This window comes from Erpetoichthys calabaricus, chromosome 11 (assembly GCF_900747795.2).
Source record: "Erpetoichthys calabaricus chromosome 11, fErpCal1.3, whole genome shotgun sequence".
In the NCBI taxonomy this organism is placed as follows: domain Eukaryota; kingdom Metazoa; phylum Chordata; class Cladistia; order Polypteriformes; family Polypteridae; genus Erpetoichthys; species Erpetoichthys calabaricus.
In genome coordinates this window covers 62132510-62154277 of record NC_041404.2, presented here as the reverse complement: position 1 = coordinate 62154277, position 21768 = coordinate 62132510, and the positions used below count along the sequence as shown (strand labels likewise).

General features: G+C 46.9%; 1 protein-coding gene across 1 annotated transcript in view; it reads left to right on the top strand.

The window, feature by feature from the left end:
- The window catches only part of LOC114660464 (alpha-1A adrenergic receptor-like), a 54554-nt gene extending 33663 nt beyond the window's left edge, over window positions 1-20891 (top strand). The window contains exon 2 of the mRNA XM_028813174.2: window positions 19563-20891. Within this exon, the coding sequence (XP_028669007.1) occupies window positions 19563-20104 (542 nt within the window). The 3' untranslated portion in view covers window positions 20105-20891. The remainder of the gene's footprint in view (window positions 1-19562) is intronic.
- The last annotated feature ends 877 nt before the right edge of the window (window positions 20892-21768 follow it).

Below are 21768 nucleotides of genomic sequence, written 5' to 3'. Positions count from 1 at the left end.
ATCAGCAGCTCTAGTCAGGGTGTGCTAAACTCAACTAGTGAGTCTTCAGCCGGGATTTGAAAGCTGATAGAGTGTGGACTTAGCCTCAGGTGTGGGTTCTACAAACAATCAACGAAATCCAATGTCAAGCGTCTTTATGACTGAGGTGGAAGGAGCAGGACATCCAGTTCAGTAGTTGAAGACATGATGTCGGAAGGCTGGTCTGTCATGGAGGCAAAAGAGCCAAAGGTAGTACTGACAGTGTGGTCCCACGCTCAGCGGTGGTATTGCCCTTATCATCAGAGTCCTGTAGTCGCCCCCCTTCTCGCATGTGTCTGACGACATATCTAGCAAAGGAGCCCCCTAAAGTATCACATCGGGTGCCACGCTGGAGGGTATACATCACAGCTTGTTGGACTTGGTCACCCCATCCTCTCCACACAGTTTTTCAGATGCCCCCCTTTACTTATTTCATCCGCTGCCAGGTGTGAGCCCCGGTTGGCATCCTTTGCCTGTCCAGCTCAATTTGTGACATAGTATGTGACATAACTGGCCAAGCTCAAGTATTACAGCATGAAGTGCTACGGGGCAGCGACTTTGAACTGCGATGTTTATTCATGTTGTGCTCGCTCTAGCGGTTCTTCACGACTATTTTGTTTCTTTTGTGGGCCTTTGAAGTCCAGAGAATTTGATTTTTTCTTATTTTCATTTTTTTTGTGTGTGTTTTTGCCACCACCCAACAAAGGTGAATTTTCATTTTCCTTCTACCACGTTGCCAATTTGATTTTGTCACGGGTACTGCCACCCAAAGTCTGGAAAAGGGGGTAGCTTGGGAATCTCCGTAGTGAGAAAAAAATAAAAATCAACGTAGCGGTCACCACTGTGTCACCGTGTTGCTAAATGCACAGAATAATAGACATCAGCGGCTCAAAGCGCCATATTCCTCCTTTGCGGGCTCTTGAGTGGGCACCGACTTCCAGTGGACCTCGTGAATATGTATGATGCAGGCAGAAAGGGGCGGGGTTTGGGTGATGACATCACCGGTCCTTCAGTTTTATATCTAAAGAGATAGATGGAACAAAAAGGAGTGGCAGTGTCACTCTTAATTCCTTCCCCGTATTTGCCCAACACAACCCCATGTGTCTGACAGGGCATTTTGTTGAAATCTGTTGAAACGCACCCCAGAATTCTCTACAACGCGGTCATTAGTGACGTCCGATGATTGATAGTCATTAGACTATTAGACTTAAATGGTGTTGAGGTTGTTCTGATATTGGACCTTAATGGATAACAAATCCGTTCTTTGCAATAATCTCCACCTACCTTTTGAATTCCTGGTTACAATCTCTTGTTCTCGTGTTTTGACTTTAAATTTTTGATTCGTGTTTTGGGCTTTCATGAAAGTTCTCTCTGATTCTTGGGCCTGACCTTGGACTTTTCCTTGACTGTTGCATTTCCTGATCATTTTCATGTTTTGTCTTCTGACTCCCTTTAGACAGAACAGCAGCTGTGAAAACGTATTGCGCACTGCAGGACAAAAACCAAGCCGTAAAGTCAATGGAGGTCCAAGAAGACCTCCCAGTCACAGCACAGTCTCGTCCTTCTGTTGTTCCTGTAGCCAGTGCCCAAAGTGCAAATAAGCAAGCAATGCCAGTCGAAGCCCACATGGAGACCTAGGTGTCCGGCATGTGTTCTCCAAGAAAATGGCGTCCCACAATGTCCATACTCCACACCTGGGGTGGCAGAAAGGCATAGACCAGGTGTCATTGACTTACATAAATGGCACCCCTTGGAGGTCCATAGCACATTTAGACTTCAAGGACCAAGAGGGGGGTCTCCCTTGGTGTCTGGGACATGCACAGCTTGGGTTACCAAAATGGCACTTGTGAGTGTCCATAGTAATGGAGAAGGGGGATTCTGGGGCACTGGGCCGCTTGAGTTACATAAATGGGTACCCCTCGGGCCAACCGCTGGTGTCACCTAACAGATGGACCAGCTCTGTAAATAAAGTGGTGATGCCCTCTGTTTTTGTTGGTTTCTTGGCTCTTCTTTCAATGCGTTGCTAAATTTCCCTGATGTCTTAATGGAGTGGCAGGGGGTCCTGTCCGGTGTGTAGCTATTTAAGATGACTGAACGCTCCACAGATTGTAAGATGACAGTTATTTGAACGTCTTGAAGTTGAGGCGGATCCTCCTGATATGGTAGACAGAAGGCGGAATCTCTAAGGTCAGGCCATAGATTTCTGTTCTCAAGGTCAATTCCCAGGATTTTTTGGGGATTGTGGTCCTATGATTTGAAGGACTCAAAAGAAAGAGAAACTGTGTGCTCCAAAAACAGGATTCATTTTTTATAAGGATTTATCAATGAGGAGTCCAAATTTACCAAAGACCCTAAATCGCAAAGGCTGAAGGATAAACCAAAAGGACTAAATGAACAAAAACAGAAACACAACATGTTCAAGATTCCGAATTCTCAAAGAACACTCCTGGAGTGTGTTGCAGTATTTTAGGGCTCAGACGTTTACGTTGCATTTTCGACTTTGCTTTTGTTGGATCTGCTGAGTTTGGTGGTTTTGGTTTTGCTGCCCAGTTTTAGACTCCTTCATCTTAATTTTTGACCTCGACTTTCTCTTTTTAATCTCCAGCTTATCAAGCACATCTCCTCTGCCTTTATTTTCCAGCTTAACATTGACCTGGACTGACTTAATAGCGTGCCGCCATCTTAAATAGCCTCTAAATCAGTGTTTTCCAAATGCTGGGTCTTAGAAGTTTTTCTTTTCTTTCTGGGCCATGAAAATCTAGTAGGCCGTATATTTTAGTTCAGTCTTTCTCACCTGCCGGTCCATGGTGTTCTCCGCTCATCAATGTATTGTTAGTAGATAGATAGATAGATAGATAGATAGATAGATAGATAGATAGATAGATAGATAGATAGATAGATAGATAGATAGATAGATAGATAGATAGATAGATAGATAGATAGAGTCATGGCCGAAATTATTGGCACCCCTGGAATTTTTGGAGTTCTGTGTGACATGATGTCAGATTTGACTTTTTGTCTGTTTTTTGTGTTGTTCCAATGCACATAAAGGAAATAAACATGTGTATACCAAAACATTTGTAATTGCAACAATTTTCTGGGAGAAATGGTGCATTTTTAAGGAAAATTCCAGGGGTGCGGATAATTTCGGCCATGACTGTAGATAGATAGATAGATACTTTATTAATCCCAAGGGGAAATTCACATACTCCAGCAGCAGCATACTTATAAAGAACAATATTAAATTAAAGAGTGACAACAATGCAGGTATACAGGCAGACAATAACTTTGAATAATGTTAATAATAATAATGTTAATGTGGATGGTGAATACAGTAATCCCTCGCTACTTCGCGGTTCACTTTTCACGGATTCACGACTTCGCGGGTTTTTTAAATACAAGTGATTGCCGCCTATCGCGGAAGTTATGTTCCAGACCCATCAGCAACAGGAGAAAATCCGGCGATATAGAAAGACCATATAAATAAAACATTTTTTATAGTTTAAGCCTTAAAATAACCATCCCACATGCTTTAAACACATGTAAACTTATAAAACACACTTTGTTAACACATATGATATGTGGATGTCGGGCTAAGGATATGAGTAACATCTCACTATTATAAAACATTTTAACTTCACGCAAGACAAGACAGTGAGACAGGAAAATTGGTGATGTGCAGGCTTTTAAATTATTGACAGGCAGAGCGACAAGCAGCACAAAGTCCACTTCTCCTTAGCGTTCATTCTGCTCCCCACCCCCTTGACAATGCGAAGTGGCAGGAGCTTACTGCGCTTCCGGGGAGGGGGGGTTTGAGCGAAGGTGCGTTCAGCTCTCACACACCCACACACACACACACACACACACACACACTCCTCCTCCTCCTCCTTCCGAACGCGCAGAGCGACAAGCAGGCATTTTTGGCAGAAGCAGCACAAGTCCATTTCTGCTCTGCTGAGAGTTCAGCTGCCCCCCTTCACAAAGCGAGTGCAGACACATTGACTTCTGATCGCTGCGTGCAATGTGCAGTGTTGGTCTGCGGTGTTTAAGAATGTAGAAAGTGTTTAAGAGCATAGGAAGTGTTTATAAGAGTGTGGGAAAGGTTAACAAGAGAGTGAGAAAGGTTTATAAGAGTGTGGGAAGGGTTTAATAAAGCCTTAGAAATATGTATAAATAATAAAATAAATATAGGTCGCTACTTCGCGGATTTTCACCTATCGCGGGGGACTCTGGAACGTAACCCCCGTGATAGGTGAGGGATTACTGTACTCCACAGGCCCCCGCTCTCCAATCCAATATTAGTACATCTTGACACTACACAAAGGACCACCCCACCCACAGTCTGTAAAGAGTCTATCATACTTCAGCCAGTCCATAAGTCAAATAGGTTGAAAACCGCTGCTCTAGATGATGACATCACAAGTCATGAGATCAGGGGTCACATGGTCCAAAAATCCTAATTCTGACACAACCAAGTTGATGACTGAAACAAAATCTGAAAACTTCTGGATAAACGGGTTTGGAAAATGGATGGATAAATGATATTATTACTATATCAGATATGAATAAGAGTGTATATGTTGAGCCCCAGTGACATCACACGTCATACGTGAGGGACCACTGACACCACCACCCCCATTTCAGGGACAAGCCGCTGTATGTTGACTGCTGTTAAAGTTCGTTTGGCTCCCTTCTGACTTTGATTTTCTAGAAAGAAGTTTTGCAAGTTTTACATTTATTGGATCTTTATTGGACTTACTTTCAATTTTTGGATTTTGGTTGTGGGTTTTGTATTTTTCTGGTTTTGCTTGGCTTACGTTAATAAGTCGTTATTTAGTCATTCCTCATTTGTTCCTTGAGTAGTTTTATTTTTTTAAATAAAAACTTTAAATATAAACTACAGTTGAACCTCGGGTCACAAACGTCCCGGACCACGTACAAATCAGGTTACGACCAAAAAGTTCGCCAAACTTTTGCATCTGTTCACGACCACACACTTGGGTGACGAACAAGCCAGTTTCCCTTCTGGTTCGTACGCATCGATGATTTCTGCACGTGCTCAGTCTCTCCTTGTGCACTCCCTGTGCAGCGAGCGAGCGAGAGAGAGAGAGAGAAAGAGAGCAAGTGCGAGTGAGCAAGACAGAGAGAGAGAGAGCAAGACAGCGCGAGAACACAAGCAAGCAGCGAGAGAGAAAGAGCGAGAGTGTGAGCAAGCGAGAGAGTGAGATAGAGAGAGAGCGAAAGAGAGCACGAGGGAGACAGACAGAGAGAGACAGCGAGAGTGCAAGCAAGCGACAGAGAGAGAGCGAGAGAGCCCAAGCAGAAGAAGTAAGTAAACATTTAGTTTACTATCACACTGTGTATTCTATGGTACAAGTAACCCAGCGATTCGCTAGCGAATCGGAAATCCAAGAATGGCAGTCAGTTACTGTTCCGTCTGATATTTGGATGGATGACATATCATGGAGGGTGGGTGCGTCTGGGAAATGTCATTTAATTAAATAAGCATATCTGTACTAAAGCGGTTTCATTTTGTGGAGACGTGATTCTGCTGCCTTTGCTGACACCGACTGCTGGCAGAGTGGAGCACAGCAAGTTTAGTTTACAGGTTGTGGTGTTCGTGTGCCAGCCACTGAGTCAGGGAAGCCGCTGGGTTTGAGTCTGTAACCGTTATGTGATCAATATTACTGGCACAGTGGATTAGAGCAAGTGTAGTGAACAGGTTGTGTTGTTTGGGCGCCACCTACTGACTCTGGGAAGCCGCTCTGTTTGAGTCTGGGGCATGCGCCACGGTGCAATATGCGTCTCGGTGGGAAGCCGCTGCGTGATGAAATATCATGGAGGGTATATGCGGTGGTGTGGGCGGTCACATCCAGGCGGTTGTACAACCTGGCGTGCACGCTTTACCTCAGGTGTAGTTCACAGGTCGTAGGCATGGTAAAGTTTCAATTTAATTCAATAGCCCTATTTGAACTAAAGCGGTTTCTTTGTGTGGGTGCCTTCGTTCATCATTTGTATCCATACGGGCTCGTTTACAGGTCGTAGCCATACAGGCTCATGTTTGTATTACTAATCGTTGAGCTCCCTCCATTTGGATACGTGCCTCCTTTGCCTGTGGTGTGTCAAAAGCGCGTTGTGGGCGCGCTCGTTCATTGTCCAGGCGGTTGTACAACCTGGCGTGCACGCTTTACCTCAGGTTTAGTTCACAAGTCGTGGGCATAGTAAAGTTTCCATTTAATTGAATAACCCTATTTGAACTAAAGCGGTTTCTTTGTGTGGGCGCCTTCGTTCCTGCGTTTGACCCTACAGGTTGTGTTGTTTGGGCACCATCTACTGACTCTGGGAGGCCGCTGCGTTTGACTCTGGTGCGGGCGCCATGGCGCAGTACGCATGCGCCTTGGTGCGTCCACCGTGCATAAATTAACTGTGGTTTAGTAAGATAGATAATTTTTGTGCTTAAAAATCTTTAAAAAATATATATTTACATACAGTTTGTATGGTCTGGAACAGATTAATTGTATTTACATACAATCCTGTGGGGGAAATTACTTCAGGTCACGACCAAATCGGGTTGCAACCAGAGTTTTGGAACGAATTACAGTCATTACCCGAGGTTCCATTGTATGTATTAATTATTGTGAGCCAGGGGTTTCACGGTTTCCCCTCTCTATTGTGATCTTTTTTTCCCTTTTGGGCTGTGCAGGCCACAAGGGCTGCTCCTTGAGTTTGGGGCCAGGCTGATTTTGTCTCAGTGTTGTAGTTGGAGCCTTGCAGCCGAGATTATAAATGGCAAATCATGACAATGCAAAATCTCCAAATGACAAGTTCAGGAGAAATGTGTCTCATAGGTGGTCTTTAATGGAGAATCAGGTTTCATTTTATATAGCTCCTTTCATGCTGAAACCCCATTATTTATGTAAAACACAACCTCACAAAAGACCTGCACTGTCTGTACAGCTAAAGAAACAGCAGAATTTAGGAACAGATCAGGACCAGGAGAATGGAAATGACATCTAAAGTCAGAAACTGGTCTGTAACCAGAAAGATTATGTGGCCGAGTGCTGGAATGACAGGACAAAGACCAAAGAGCAGTTGGGACACCAACCAGATCATCCCATTTAATTCTGCTGGCCAAAATAAAATAAACGTCCTTTTGGCTTCAAAACTGAGCGTATCAACAAAGGAACATTAGCAGGCTCTTCAGCCGTCAGTATCTGGGTGTTTTCAGGGAGCTCCGTCCGGCCGTCTGCCTCCTTCTGGGTGGCCGGGCTTCTTATCGCACCTGGACCAGAAGGGGCGGGGCTAAGTGTCCTTACTGGGGGGGTTTCTCTGTGCTGAGAAATACATGTCAGCGTCAGCACCCCCTCCTGTCCCAGCAGGGTATTACATACCTTGAATGAACCCGTGAGGAGATACTCGGACACACATGCCAAAAACGGTAACCAAAACGTTAACCCTAAATCACAATCGAGAAAAGAAATGTTGAAGTTTCAAACTGGAATATTGCTTCAGAGAACACACACTAGGGCTTTAGGGTTATCCATAATCTCAGGCGATACAATATCCATGGCAGCGACTTTTTGAAATGTTGCGTAATTAACATTATGATGAGCCGACTTCTGGTACCGCGTCTCCCGTAGCAACCAGGATGATGCAATTTCCATAGCGACCACTTTTGAAAACGACTTATAACTGACGTCACGATGCACAACTCCCCTAGCAACAAGCGTGATTGGTTATCAGTGGCAGCCGCTTTTTAAAATGTCATGTAATCAGCATCATGACGTGTGACTTCTGATACTGCGTCTCCCCTAGCAACCATGATGATGCAATATCCATGGTGATGACTTTTCCAAATGTCGTGTAATTAACAACCACAACATCGAGTCTCTGCAAGCAACCAGTGGCTGCGTCTCGCCAAGTCCCAAAGTGGCGGCGCCCACAACAATAAACAAAATGGCAACACATATGAAATGTATGACAGGAAGTCAAGCCAAACGTTTAAAATGAAGGAAGGAACTTGAATTGTGTTTCAGTCGTAACAAGTAAGATCTCATGGAATCGTAAGTCCTGTTATGCCAAGGAACTGCTACAAATAACAGTAGGGTGCTTGAGGACCCACAGACAGTAGGGGTCTCTATCCCACACAGAGAAGAGGAATGTAAAGAGCTGGGTGGGCCGGCACCCACAATGCAACCCCCCCAAATTTCAAGGTTCGAGGTGCCGCCGAAGTGAATTGTAACTGGGCAGGCAGCCCACTAATGTCAGATAGGCAAAGCTGCTCCTGCAGCCCCCATTTGCTGACCCCGTGACCCTTGTGCTTCTTCTCTGCCGCCTGCACTCAGATGTCCTGCGCCCACCACAACCTTTCAACTCGGCTTGAACTCCGGGGGTGTGCTGACCTCTGACCTGCTTGTCCATAAAGCTGGTGAGATCAAGGCAGGATCCTGTCTTCAATTAAGGAGAGCCTGAGGAGATGAAAAGCAAGGGGATGAGTTTTAGGTGAGTGATGCCCACCGCAGGCTCGAACGACACGGCTCAGTGACCGGCAGTTAGCGTCGTCACGGCCCTCAAGAACCCGACCTGCCAAACATTACTGATGAGCCCCGTCTTATCATTTAGAGCGCATTCAGAAAGTAGCGAGACCCCTTCCTTCACTTTCTGCACATTTTGTGCCGTAGATTTCATTTTAAATCTGTGCCCATTTTTGCCCATCAATCTACACTCATAATGACAAAGTGGTGACAGGTTTTAGGAAAGGCTTGCAAATTTTTTTCAGAATCACAAACTGAAATCTCTCCTTCATGGACGTATTCAGACCCTTCAACCTGCACCCCTTTGGCACCAATTCCACCTTTGAGTCTTGCCTTCTTCTCAAGTCCTTAAAACCAAAAGTTTCATATGCCATTGCACTGGCGAGCACAGGCTATGGCTCTCTCGGTGGCCACGGTGAGGTCCTCCATGGTGCGTCGCACCGGTCGCTGTCATCAGAGTATCCCCACTTGGTCATGTTGACTTTGGATCTGCCAGTCCTGGTGTGCAGGAGGTTCAGGGTTTTCCATGTCGCCCAGTCTAGGTCCCACCAGCGGGTAGATGTTCTCTCCCTTCTGTGCTAATGCCATTGACTGTGCTGATGTTTCTGCTGTGCTTGTGCCATAAGTCCAACCTTGTTGCTGCTGCCGTTGAGCATAGAGGTCTCTCGAGCATGAAGCTTTTACGAGATTTGAGGCATCTGGCGACATTGATATGGCCGTACAGTGGGTGACTGGGGTCCTCTAGCTGCTTTCGCTACATTTCTTCTTATGCCTGGGGGAGCAATGCCAGCCAAGATGTAGAGGACGTTGATGGGTGTCAGTTTTAGGCATCCTGTGATGTAGCGACGGCTCTCATTCAGCACAGGGTCAAGTTGTTTGGCATGTGATGACTGCTCCCAAACTAGAAATGCATATTCTGCAGTGGAGCACAGGGTGGTAGGGTTGGCACCCCATTTGGTGTTGGCTATTTTTCTGAGGATGTTGTTACGAGCGCTGAGTTTCATCTTTTCCACATGAGCTCTGTAGGTCAGGGACCGGTCGAGGGGGACTTCTGAGATACGTAGTGTTCAGATGGTGTTCAAGTGGCGTATCATTCCAGATAATTTGTAGTTTCTTGTTTGCTTCCCAGTGGCGCAGATGGAAAGCAGTGGTCTGTGTTTTGGTTGGATTTGCTCTCAGATAGTTCTTACTGTAGTCGGTTACACAAAGCAGATATAAGGACCTTAACCAAATAAAGTCTCGCCTTGATAAGCCTCTACAAGCTTTGCCCAGCAATATTTGGGCAGTTTATCTCATTCTCCCTGGCAGATTGGATGGGTAGCATCTGCAAACTGCCATCTCCAGGTCTCTCCACACATGTTCTCGTAAGGGTTTGGCAGGACCACGCCAGCGTTGTCTTGGCACGACATTCTTCTGGTCACTGAACAGTCCGTCACCCCAGTCTGAGGTCTCTGTATTTGGCTCGATTCATCCTTCCCTCAGTTCTGACCAGTGTTCTTTTCTTTCTGATGCTGCCATCACCATGCTTCACCATAGCTGGCCGATGAGCAGTGCCTGGTCTTCTCCAGACATGGTGCTTGCAGCTCTGCCCAAAGACTTCACTTTGTCTCATCAGACCAGAGAATCTTTTTTCCTTCAACTCTCAAAGTCCTTTAATGTGCCACACGCCTTTTATTCAAGAGGGGCTTCCATCTGGATACGCCTGATTGATGGAGCACTGCTGAGATGTTCTGACACGTCCTTCTATCTCAGCAGAGGGGTCCTGAAGGGCTGTTAGAGTGATCATTGGGTTCTTGGCCATTCTTACCTGGTTACTCGGTTTGGACAGATGGCCAACTCCTTATGGTTCCAAACGTCTTCCATTTGACAATTCCTGAGTCCACTGTGCACCTGAGGACAGTCAAAGCTTCAGAAATGGTGTGGTCCTCTGGTCCTGCCCTGTGCCTCACCACAGTTTTATCGTGGAGGTCTCCAGAGAGTTCCTGGGGCTTCATGGTTTGGTTTGTGACCTGTGGACCTTCTATACACAAGTAGACGTGTGCCTTTCTATACGACATCCAATCAATTCAGTCAGCCACTCCAGTCAAGTTCTAGGAACATCTCAAGGAGAACTGAAGCAAACAGGATGGACCAGAGAACCCACAGCAAGGCCTCTGAACACTTCTAGGAATGAGAAATTTCACGTTTTGATTTTTCATTAATTTGCAAACCTTTCTTTTTTGTTAGTATGGGGTATTGACTGGAGTTTTGCCAATTTATCCATTGAAGATGAAATCTGCACCACCATAACGTGTAAAAAGTGAAGGGGGTCTTGGTACTTTCTCAGTCCGCTGCTTGCACAGCTAAAATGTGCTTAATGTCACGTGAACAATGCAGCCGGCCAGCCATATTTACTGTCACTCAGCTACTTCAATGGGTTTGTCTTTAGGGGTCAAAGTTTTTCCTGGCAGCACTGGAACCCAATCCTGCATGGGACGCCAGCCCACCCCAGGGCACAGTCATTCAAACACAATTTAGAGGGACCATGCGATCCAATCTGCTTGTGATGTGTGATGTGTGGGGCGGGGGGGAAACCCGTATGATGTGGAAAATAAAAACAGTAACACTACTGTGACTTTGGGGGTCCCCGAATATCGAAGAAAAACCTCTGGAGACTTAGGAAGGACTTGCAGTCTCAATGCATGCGGTGACCAGGTGGGGATTTGAACCCAGGGGTGTGGGAATGCAGCGCTAACCACTGTGCCACCATGCTGCACAATCCATAAATAATCAACGTGGGATCTGAGCTTCTCGATTTGTGATTTCCAGCCATCAGAGCTTCTCTGCTGCACAAAACTCCTGCTGTGCTCTGCTCGTGAGGCCGAGGGTGGTCCGAACCACTCATGTTGGTCTGCTGATTGACTTTCAGACATCTCGCTTTATCCTAAGGGCAGAGGGCCTCGATTAGAAAGGTAAGCTTGGGATCAGCAAAGAAGTCACAGGGGATTCAATGGAGCCAAAGGCCAGAAAGAGGGGATATGAAAAGGTGGGTTTGGGGGCAAAGGCCAGAGGGGGGGCTTCAAAGCGGCTTTATGACTCCAAGACAGTGAGCCAGTGGTGATAGCAGGCTTGGTTAACAGTGGGGGGCAACGGCTGTGGTCCTTAACCCATCACCTGTTATCTTCTTTCTTTTTCTTTCGGCTGCTCCTGTTAGTGGTCACCACAGCAGATCATCTTCTTCCATCTCTTCCTGTCCTCGTCATCTTGCTCTGTCACCCCCACCACCATCATGTCCTCTCTCAGCACATCCATAAACCTTCTCTTTGGCCTTCCTCTTCTCCTCTTGCCTGGCAGCTCTATCCTTAGCATCCATCTCCCAACATACCCCTCATCTCTCCTCTGCACATGTCCAAACCAATGCAATCTCGCCTCTCTGACTTTGTCTCCCAACCGTCCCACCTGAGCTGACCCTCTAATGTCCTCATTTCTAATCCTGACCATCCTCGTCACACCCAATGCCAATCTTAACATCTTTAACTCTGCCACCTCCAGCTCTGTCTCCTGTGCCACCATCTCCAGCCCATATAACACAGCTGGTTTCACTACCGTCCTGTAGACCTTCCCTGTCACTCTTGCTGATACCCGTCTGTCACCAATCACTCCTGACACTCTTCTCCACCCACTCCACTCACCCACTGCCTGCACTCTCTTCTTCACTTCTCTTCCACAATCCCCGTTACTCTGTACTGTTGATCACCAAGTATTTAAACTCATCCACCTTCGCCAACTCTACTCCCATCATCCTCACCATTCCACTGACCTCCCTCTCATTCACACACATGTATTCTGTCTTGGTGGACCTACTGACCTTCATTCCTCTCCTCTCATATCTCCACCTCTCCAGGGTCTCCTCAGCCTGCAGATCACAATGTCATCAGCAGACATCACAGTCCACGGGGTCTCCTGTCTGATCTCGTCTGTCAACCTGTCCATCACCACTGCAAATAAGAAAGGGCTCAGAGCCGATCCCTGATGTAATCTCACCTCCGTCACTCCCACCACAGACCTCACCACGGTCACACTTCCCTCGTACATATCCTCTACCACTCTTACGTACTTCTCTGCTACTCCTGACTTCCTCATACAATACCACAGCTCCTCTCAGTCACCCTGTCATATGCTTTCTCCAGGTCCACAAAGACGCAATGCGACTCCTTCTGGCCTTCTTTAAACTTCTCCATCAACATCCTCAGAGCAAACATCACATCTGTGGTGCTCTTTCCTGACATGACACCATCCTGCTGCTCACTAATCATCACCTCACTTCTTAACTGATCTTCCACTACTCTTTCCCATAACTTCATGCTGTGGCTCATCAATTTTACCCCCCTGTAGTTACTGCAGTCCTGCACATCCCCCTTATTCTTAAATATCGGCCCACCAGTCCACTTCTTCTCCACTCCTCAGACATCCTCTCACTTTCCAAGATTCCATTAAACAATCTGTTTAAAAACTTCACTGCCATCTCTCCTAAACACCTCCATGCTTCCACAGCTATGTCACCTGGACCAACGGCTTTTCCATTCTTCATCCTCTTCATCGCTGTCCTTACTTCCTCCTTGCTAATCCATTGCACTTCCTGATTCACTATCTCCACATCATCCAACCTCTTCTCTCTCTCTCATTCTCTTCATTCATCAGCCTCTCAAAGTCCTCTTTCCATCTGCTCATCACACTCTCCTCGCTTGTGAGTATGTTTCCATCTTTATCCTTTATCACCCTAACCTGCTGCTCATCTTTCCCACCTCGGCCCCTCTCTGTAGCCCACCGGTCCTTTTCTCCTTCCTTAGTGTCCAACCTCTCATACAACTCATCACACGCCTTTTCTTTAGCCTTCGCCACCTCTCTCTTCACCTTGCGCCTTATCTCCTTGTATTCTTGTCTACTTTCTGCAGCTCTCTGACTATCCCACTTCTTCTTTGCCATCCTCTTCCTCTGTATACTCTCCTGTATTTCCACATTCCACCACCAGGTTTCCTTTTCCTCCTTCCTTTGTCCAGATGTCACGCCAAGCACCCTTCTTGCTGTCACCCTTACTACGTCTGCTGTCTGGTGACTCTTCACTGCCACCCAGTGCCATTATCACCTCCTCCCTAAACTCAAACTTGCAGTCTTCCTTTTTCAACTCCCACCATTTGATCCTTGGCTCTGCCCTCACTCTCCTCCTCTTCTTAGTCTCCAATGTCATCCTACAGACCACCATCCTATGCTGTTTAACTACACTTTCCCCTGCCACCACTTTGCAGTCTTTAATCTCCTTCAGATGGACTCTTCTGCATAGGATGTCATCTACCTGTGTGCATCTTCCTCCACTCTTGTACGTCACCCTATGTTCATCCTTCTTCTTAAAATATGTATTCACCACAGCCATGTCCATCCTTTAGGCAAAATCCACTATCCTCTGACCTTCTTCATTCCTCTCCTTGACACCATACCTACCCATCACCTCCTCATCTCCTCTGTTCCCTTCACCAACATGTCCATTGAAATCCGCTCCAATCAGCACTCTCTGTTCATCACTTCATCCAACTCACTCCAGAAATCTTATTTCTCACCCATCACACACCCAACTTGCGGTGCATATGCGCAGATAGATAGATAGATAGATAGATAGATAGATAGATAGATAGATAGATAGATAGATAGATAGATAGATAGATAGATAGATAGATAGATAGATAGATAGATAGATAGATAGATAGATAGATAGATAGATATACTTTATTAATCCCAAGGGGAAATTCACAATATAATAACATTCATCATCACACCTCCAATTTCAAGCTTCATCATCCTCACTCTGTCTGGCACTCTTGACGTGCTGTTCCTTCAGATTAACTCCTACTCCATTTCTCCTCCCTTCCACACTATGATAGAACAATTTGAATCCTCCTCTGATCCACTGGCCTTACTCCCCTTCCATTTAGTCTCTTCACACACAATATATCAACCTTCCTTCTCTCCATCATGTCTGCTAACTCTCTCCCCTTACCAGTCATATTGCCAACATTCAGAGGTCCTCTCCTCAGTTCCACTCTCTTCACCTTCCTCTTGTCCTTCTGCCTCTGGACACGTCTGCCCTTATATTTATTTTTGTAGCCCAAAATCACACAAGAAGTGCCACAATGGGCTTTAACAGGCCCTGCCTCTTGACAGCCCCCCAGCCTCGACTCTCTAAGAACTCCCAAAAAAAAAGGAAGAAACCTCCGGAAAGGCAGTTCAAAGAGAGACCCCTTTCCAGGTAGGTTGGGCATGCAGTGGGTGTCAAAAAGAAGGGGGTCAATACAATACAATACAATACAATACACAGAACACAAGTCATCCTCAATACAGTATAACAGTAAAATAGAAATAGTACAAGTAAAGAGGCGGCACGGTGGCACAGTGGTAGCGCTGCTGCCTTGCAGTAAGGAGACCCATCTGGGTTTTGCTTCCCGGATCGTCCCCGTGTTCTTCCCGTGCCTGCGTGGGTTTCCTCCCACAGTACAAAGACATGCCAGTTAGGTGCATTGGTGATCTGAAATTGTCCCTAGTGTGTGCTTGGTGTGTGTGTGTGCCATGCGGTGGGCTGGTGCCCTGCCCGGGATTTGTTCCTGCCTTGCGCCCTGTGCTGGCTGGGATTGGCTCCAGCAGACCCCCGTGACCCCCTGTGCCTTCTCGCTGCAGTTTTATGTCCGATCAGCGAGACTAAATATGTCAGACACATTCATTAAAGATATTAGCCAGACTGCGAACAGTCAGGGTGTATAATAAACGTGTCTGCACACCTTATATTGGCGACATACAGAGAGACAGCGACAGGCACGCGCCAATCGCAGCCATCAACCCCGTCAGTCTGTGAGGGAGAGCGCAGTCTGAGGTTCGATTGTCTTGTCACTGCTGCATCTCGTGTTTCTCCGCTGTATCTGAACAAGAAACACGCAAATTCAGCGATTTTAACTATAAAAACGATCACAATCATATAGAAAACCAATGTACAGCACAGACCAGCGGACACATTGATTTTATGTTATCATTATTAGATTTTCCACCTGCCTCCCCTGACCGACCACATGTCCCTAACCTGTACTGATCAGCTGGCACCAAGAATGTCCACCGTGGGGGTCTTTGACAGATTTCAGATAACAGAGAGGATCGAATGCTGAAACGTTTTTATGACTCGACACGTCCGAGCGGCAGGTGTGTGATCGTTGCGCGCCTGGCTGTCTTCAGACACAATGGTAGATGATTTGAAACAGACAGGTGGCCTATTGACCAATTAGATGGACCACTGAACATGAGGGGCAGGCCTAGGGAGCAGGGTGCTTCAGGGCAGCAGGTGAGAGCCCAAGTGCTGGTGGTCCTTGAAAACGTCTTGCCCCCCCTGACAAGAAAGTCCAGGTGGTGATCGGAGGAGATGCTGGGGGCCTCTGCAGGTCACTCGAGGGCTTTAGTCAATCAGATCATCAGCGGATGCGCGAGGGGATTTCATTTTGTAGTCTGTGATGGTGTGCAGACCCCTCCAGACGGCTGACAGGGGGGCATCGTTGGCATCTTGGATTGTGTCTTTCTGCAGACTCCACTGTTTATGTTGTTTTCAGTTTTTGGTGATGATTTATTGCATTGCCGAATGGGCTGTCGTGGCACAAACTCTTATTGAGCGCCACCTGCAGACATGAGTCGGGCACAGACAGACACTTGAAAGTCCGACGAGACATCAAAGTCCTTTTTATAGCAATAAGACGCAACCCAGTATGGAGTCGCCGTGTGAGGGCACTTCCAGGCTGGCACAGACATCTGTCACCTGCTGTCACCTGGTGAGACCTCAAGCAGCCATCCAGGAGGTGAGATTCACAGGTGAAGTTGGGGGCTCAAACTCCGGAGCCCTGTGGGCAGCACGATGGCTCAACAAGGAGATTGGGGTTCAACTCCCAGATGTACCCTGTCTGGAGTCTGCATGTTCTCCCTGAGTCCATGTGGATTGTCCCCCTTGTGACCACTAGTGGGCACCCCAGAACCTGAACTGCAGACATAACCCCAACAGTCGCAGGTTCAGATAAAGTTCTTTAATGATACAAGAGCACCTCAGCAGGCTCGATATTCAGTCCGGCACAGTGCGGCCCTCCTCCTTAGCGAGCATCATCCTCTTCCTCCAGACTCTGACCCCTAGAGTGACATGAGACCCCTCCTTTTATTTTACTTCTAGTGCTATGGCTTTGCACAACGGGAGCTGCACAAAACCGGGAGGTCCTCTCCTGGCAGCACCCTCTGGTGGTGCCCAAGGACCCCGACATGGCTGTCCTTCTCAAGTACTGGAACCAGGCCACCATGCGGGTGTCCAAGCTGGAACCAAGCAAGAAGAGCACTGCCACCTCTTGGACTGGGGGATGAATTGTTCAAGATATGAGGTCTACCCCAGTCCATCCATTATCCTTTCACCAACAACTGGGATAAGAACTGAAAACCATCCCGAGCAGTTTGTACCTCCATCCTAGGCGGGATGCCAGTCCATCTGTTATGGCATTCACACCCTACGTTTTATTCACGTAGAGGCCTGGTGAAGTGGCATTGTTGAATTGGCCCACTGTGTGTGTGTGTGTTCACCCTGCGATGGGCTGCTGTCCCATCCAAGTGTTGCTCCCGCATTGCCCCCGATGTCTGCTGGGAGGGGCTGCAGCTGCCATGTAAGCCTGTGCCAGATAAGCAGGTGTGAATGATGGATGGATGGTGTGGTCAGCAGTCAGGGCACACTTACACTCCTCACTCACATGCCAACACTCACACATACTGGGGGCCGCTTTGTGATTATTGCACCAATCTAACATGGGCATTTTGGTTTTTTTGGATGTGGCAAACAAAAACGAAAAAGTAGGGAGCATCTGGAAGAGAACAAAACCCCCACAGACTTTGGGACAACAAGACAGCAGCACTGACTGCTGCACCACCATGCCACCCTATAACACTGCATGGCACAACTACAATGGAACAAACCCTGGGCAGGGTGCCAGTCCATTAGAGGACCCGTTCACACACACTCACCCACCCACGCACGCACACACTCAGGCCCAGATTCAGAATGACCGATCAACTCAACAAACACGTTAAAGAGGAATCGGAGCACCTGGACAGACAAAGGGAGAGCAAGCCAACTCCACATAACCCAAACTGGGAGGGGCGTCCAGGGTGGGCTCCACTCCCTTACCTGGCCAGGAGGCCTTGATAGCAGAAGGTCAGGGAGGGGATGACAATGACAATCTCCTTTCTGTGCCAGGACCCAGATGTGGAAGTTTGTTACAGTGGCATCAGCACAGCAGGTAACTGCCCCATTATGGGAAGAGCATCCCCCTGAACGCTGGGGTGGCAGCATCCTGTCTGACAGGCGCCTGCTGGGTGGTCCCATGGGCCTGCCGTGTCAGGGGGAGCTTTTGGATTGTGATGATACGCGGACCCCTGTAGTGCTGCTTGCCTCAGCAGTGACCCCTGGAGGTGGAGATGTGACACTCACCTCAAAGGTGTGTTTATGTGAGGAGGCTTTGCAGACACAACTGGCGGTGAGGATTGTGCAGCTGGGATTCATGTCTGTTTATTGGGTTGAGTTTAACTGATGAATCCATTTTTCTACATTTTTCAGATTCAGGGTTAAACAACGGTGCACAGTCACATGTGATTTGAATCATTTGTGACATGGAACAGTGGTCACCTTCAGTAGGCTGTAGGGTCAAGCACAGCCAGTGTGGATTTTTCAACTCATTTCCACCGACTCAAGACTTTCCTCGAGCATTGCTCTAGAAGGTGTGCACCCCCATTGTTCTGTTATGCAAAATTTGAAACATTTAAAATGAAAATATACCTCCGGATCTTTAGAGCTAGCAAATAAATACGGCACTGGATGTGTACGGCATTTAAAAGGTTCATACTAAATTCATTTATATTGTGTTATGTCACTCAAGAGTCCCAAAGCACGCAAGTCCTGAAAAGGAACAAAATGCCCACTAGAGGGGGAAAATCCCACCAAAAAACCCCAGCTAATAACACAGAGGGACACACGGAATCTTTATACATAGAGCACAAAAGACAAAAGGAACTGCATGAAGTAGTGAGACACTCCAGGGAATGGTCCATCAGCGGAGCGGAAGGGCAAAAGATCTGTAGATGTCACAAAAGTACAAACACAGCAATAAATAAATAAATAAATAACACAAAAAACTCACCAACTCCCTGGCACATTTAAAAGAACCACCAGGAACTGTGGGAGACTGTCACCTTTATAGGGCTGAGGGCAGTGACGGGCACACAAGACACAAAGCACATCACTCGGGCATAGAAAACAAAGCAGATAATTAACAGACAGACATAGATAGATAGATAGATAGATAGATAGATAGATAGATAGATAGATAGATAGATAGATAGATAGATAGATAGATAGATAGATAGATAGATAGATAGATAGATAGAATTTGGTATAGTAGGCAGGATTAGATAGATAGATAGATAGATAGATAGATAGATAGATAGATAGATAGATAGATAGATAGATAGATAGATAGATAGATAGATAGATAGAATTTGGTATAGTAGGTAGGATAGATAGATAGATAGATAGATAGATAGATAGATAGATAGATAGATAGATAGATAGATAGATAGATAGATAGATAGATAGATAGATAGATAGATAGATAGATAGATAGATAGAATTTGGTATAGTAGGTAGGATAGATAGATAGATAGATAGATAGATAGATAGATAGATAGATAGATAGATAGATAGATAGATAGATAGATAGATAGATAGATAGATAGATAGATAGATAGATAGATAGATAGATAGAACTTTATTCGTCCCCAGGAGGAAATCTGCCTTTTAACACTAAATAAGTAACTAGATAGATTCTCGTATTAAACTGAGGTTCCACTATTAGGTTTCACCACCTGAGTCCTGATCCCGGGCTCCTGCTCCACTCACCTGTCCTTTCTTTTCCTCCGCAGGCTCCTTCTTCACTCAACTCCGAGCACCGCCCACCATTTTTAAGGTGATCTTCTGGCTGGGATACTTCAACAGCTGCTTGAATCCTATCATCTATCCGTGTTCAAGCAAGGAGTTCAAGAGGGCCTTCCTACGCATCCTCAAGTGCCAGTGTCGCCGTAAGAAGCGTCCCGGCTGGAAGGCCTACACCTACCGCAGCTGGAACATCAGCTCCTCCGAGAACTCCAGGAAGGACTCCATGGACGACAGTTCCATCTACCTGAACGGCAGCCAGAGGACGCTGTCTTCGGCCAATCCCAGTCCAAGCTACATGAACAAGAGTCTCCAGCAGAGCCTGGAGTTAAACGCCATGCCAGACTTTCGAGCCTTCCACATTGGCCAGGCAGAGGGGTCCCACAAACAGTACCGCTCCCTGAGGGTGGTCAGCGAGTACAATGGCTTTGTGACGTCGCGGAGGCCATCAGAAGACTTGCCGAGGATCAGAGAGGTTGACGACACCCTTCCGAATGGACTGTTTCTGTCACCATGTGTAGGTCGGAATTAGGAAACCCCTCATGAAGTTTTAGAGGGTGTTGCATATGGTGGCCATTTGTGTCCCATTGGTGCTACTCCTTGACATTTGCACTTGTGTATGATGGGGGTGTTGGGTTTGGAAGATGGGGGGGACAATATTACAATACCACCTCCGGAGATCACAGCCAATTGTCAACCTTAATGGAGAGTTCATACGTACCGTCAGACACTTTCAGGTGGGACGTCTGAGGATCCCCGCCTTCTCTGCTGTTTTCATGCCCACTATGGTCTTGCCACAGTGTATTATGATGGACCAACCCTGGATGGGGCCCCAATTCCACTCTGCTTCACTGAAGTAGTGATGTTGGTATGTGCAGGCCCATCATGGGCGTCATGAGATGAGACTGAAAGACCACTGGGCATTTCTAAATGTGCTGAGAAATAAAACAAATCATGATAATGGAAGACGAGTGTGCGTAGAGCTCTCTGCATTCATCCATCCTTATATCCTTTGGTGCAGTGCATGCTGGGTCATATAATTCAGCTCTCCTCCAGATTAGCAGGTGGAATCTTCCAGAAGGCAGGAGATGAGGGCCAAACTCAGGAATTAACTTTTTTATTTTAATCAGGGGTCAGTTACATTTGCATTTATTTGCTTAGTCAACGCTTTAATTTCTAAAATGACCTACAAAAGTGGTCAACATAAATGAGTAGACATCAATCTGGGGGACGGTGTGGCAGCAGAGGTGACAGGACAAGGTGACAAAATTTGTCATCACAAACGAGGAGCTTAGAACAGGGAAGGAAACCGCACTTCCTTAGTGACAAGAACCTGCCAAAGTCATTAAGGGTTAGGCAGAAATTCACAGAACCAGAGGGTCTTCAAACGCTTCTCAAACACACTGAGGGGGGGCAGAAGTTCAAATGGAGGTGGGCAGCAAGGGGCACCACGTGAAAAGAGTCTGGACTGAGATTTGATCTCTAGTCATCACCGCCAGACCTGAAGTGTCTCCATGTGTGACCCAAAGAGCACTCTGCAGATGCACATCAAGCTTAATATGGGACGCTACATGGAGCCAATGAAGTGATCTGAAAAGTGGAGTCATGGCTGGCTGCACATTTTGAATCCTCTGCAGCGGCTTGGTGACATCAGCCAGTTGTCCTGCCAGCAGCGAGTTGCCGTGGGCCAGACATGACAAGAGCAGAGCCTGGACCAGGACTTATGCCGCAAACTCCGTCAGATAGGATTTGTAGGAATTGAACTGAGTGAACCTGCAAGGCTAAGAGACTTTGGTCATTGATCACCACCTCAAGGTTGCTTACAGACATTGTGGGTGATTGTGATAATGAGCTGAGCTGAACAGAGATGCGGTGCTCAATAAACAGACGAGCTGGGATCACGTAAAGGTCCGACATGTTGAACGCTGGAGGTGGTGTTTCTTCATCCAGGGCTCAAGATCAGTGAGATATGCAGGGATTTCGCTGATACAGTGCTGGTCGAAGACCAAATGGAGCCCTAGGTGGGGGCAGAGGGCATAGGTGGGGCCCTCTTGGTGTCCGAACTTACATGCCCCTCCAGTCACTAAAACAATATCAGTTGGTGTCCATAGTGGGTGGGAGGGGTGGAGGGCAGAGAGGTCCAGAGTGCGTGCAGATTGATTTACATAAACGCCACCCCTTGCTGTCCATGGAGCG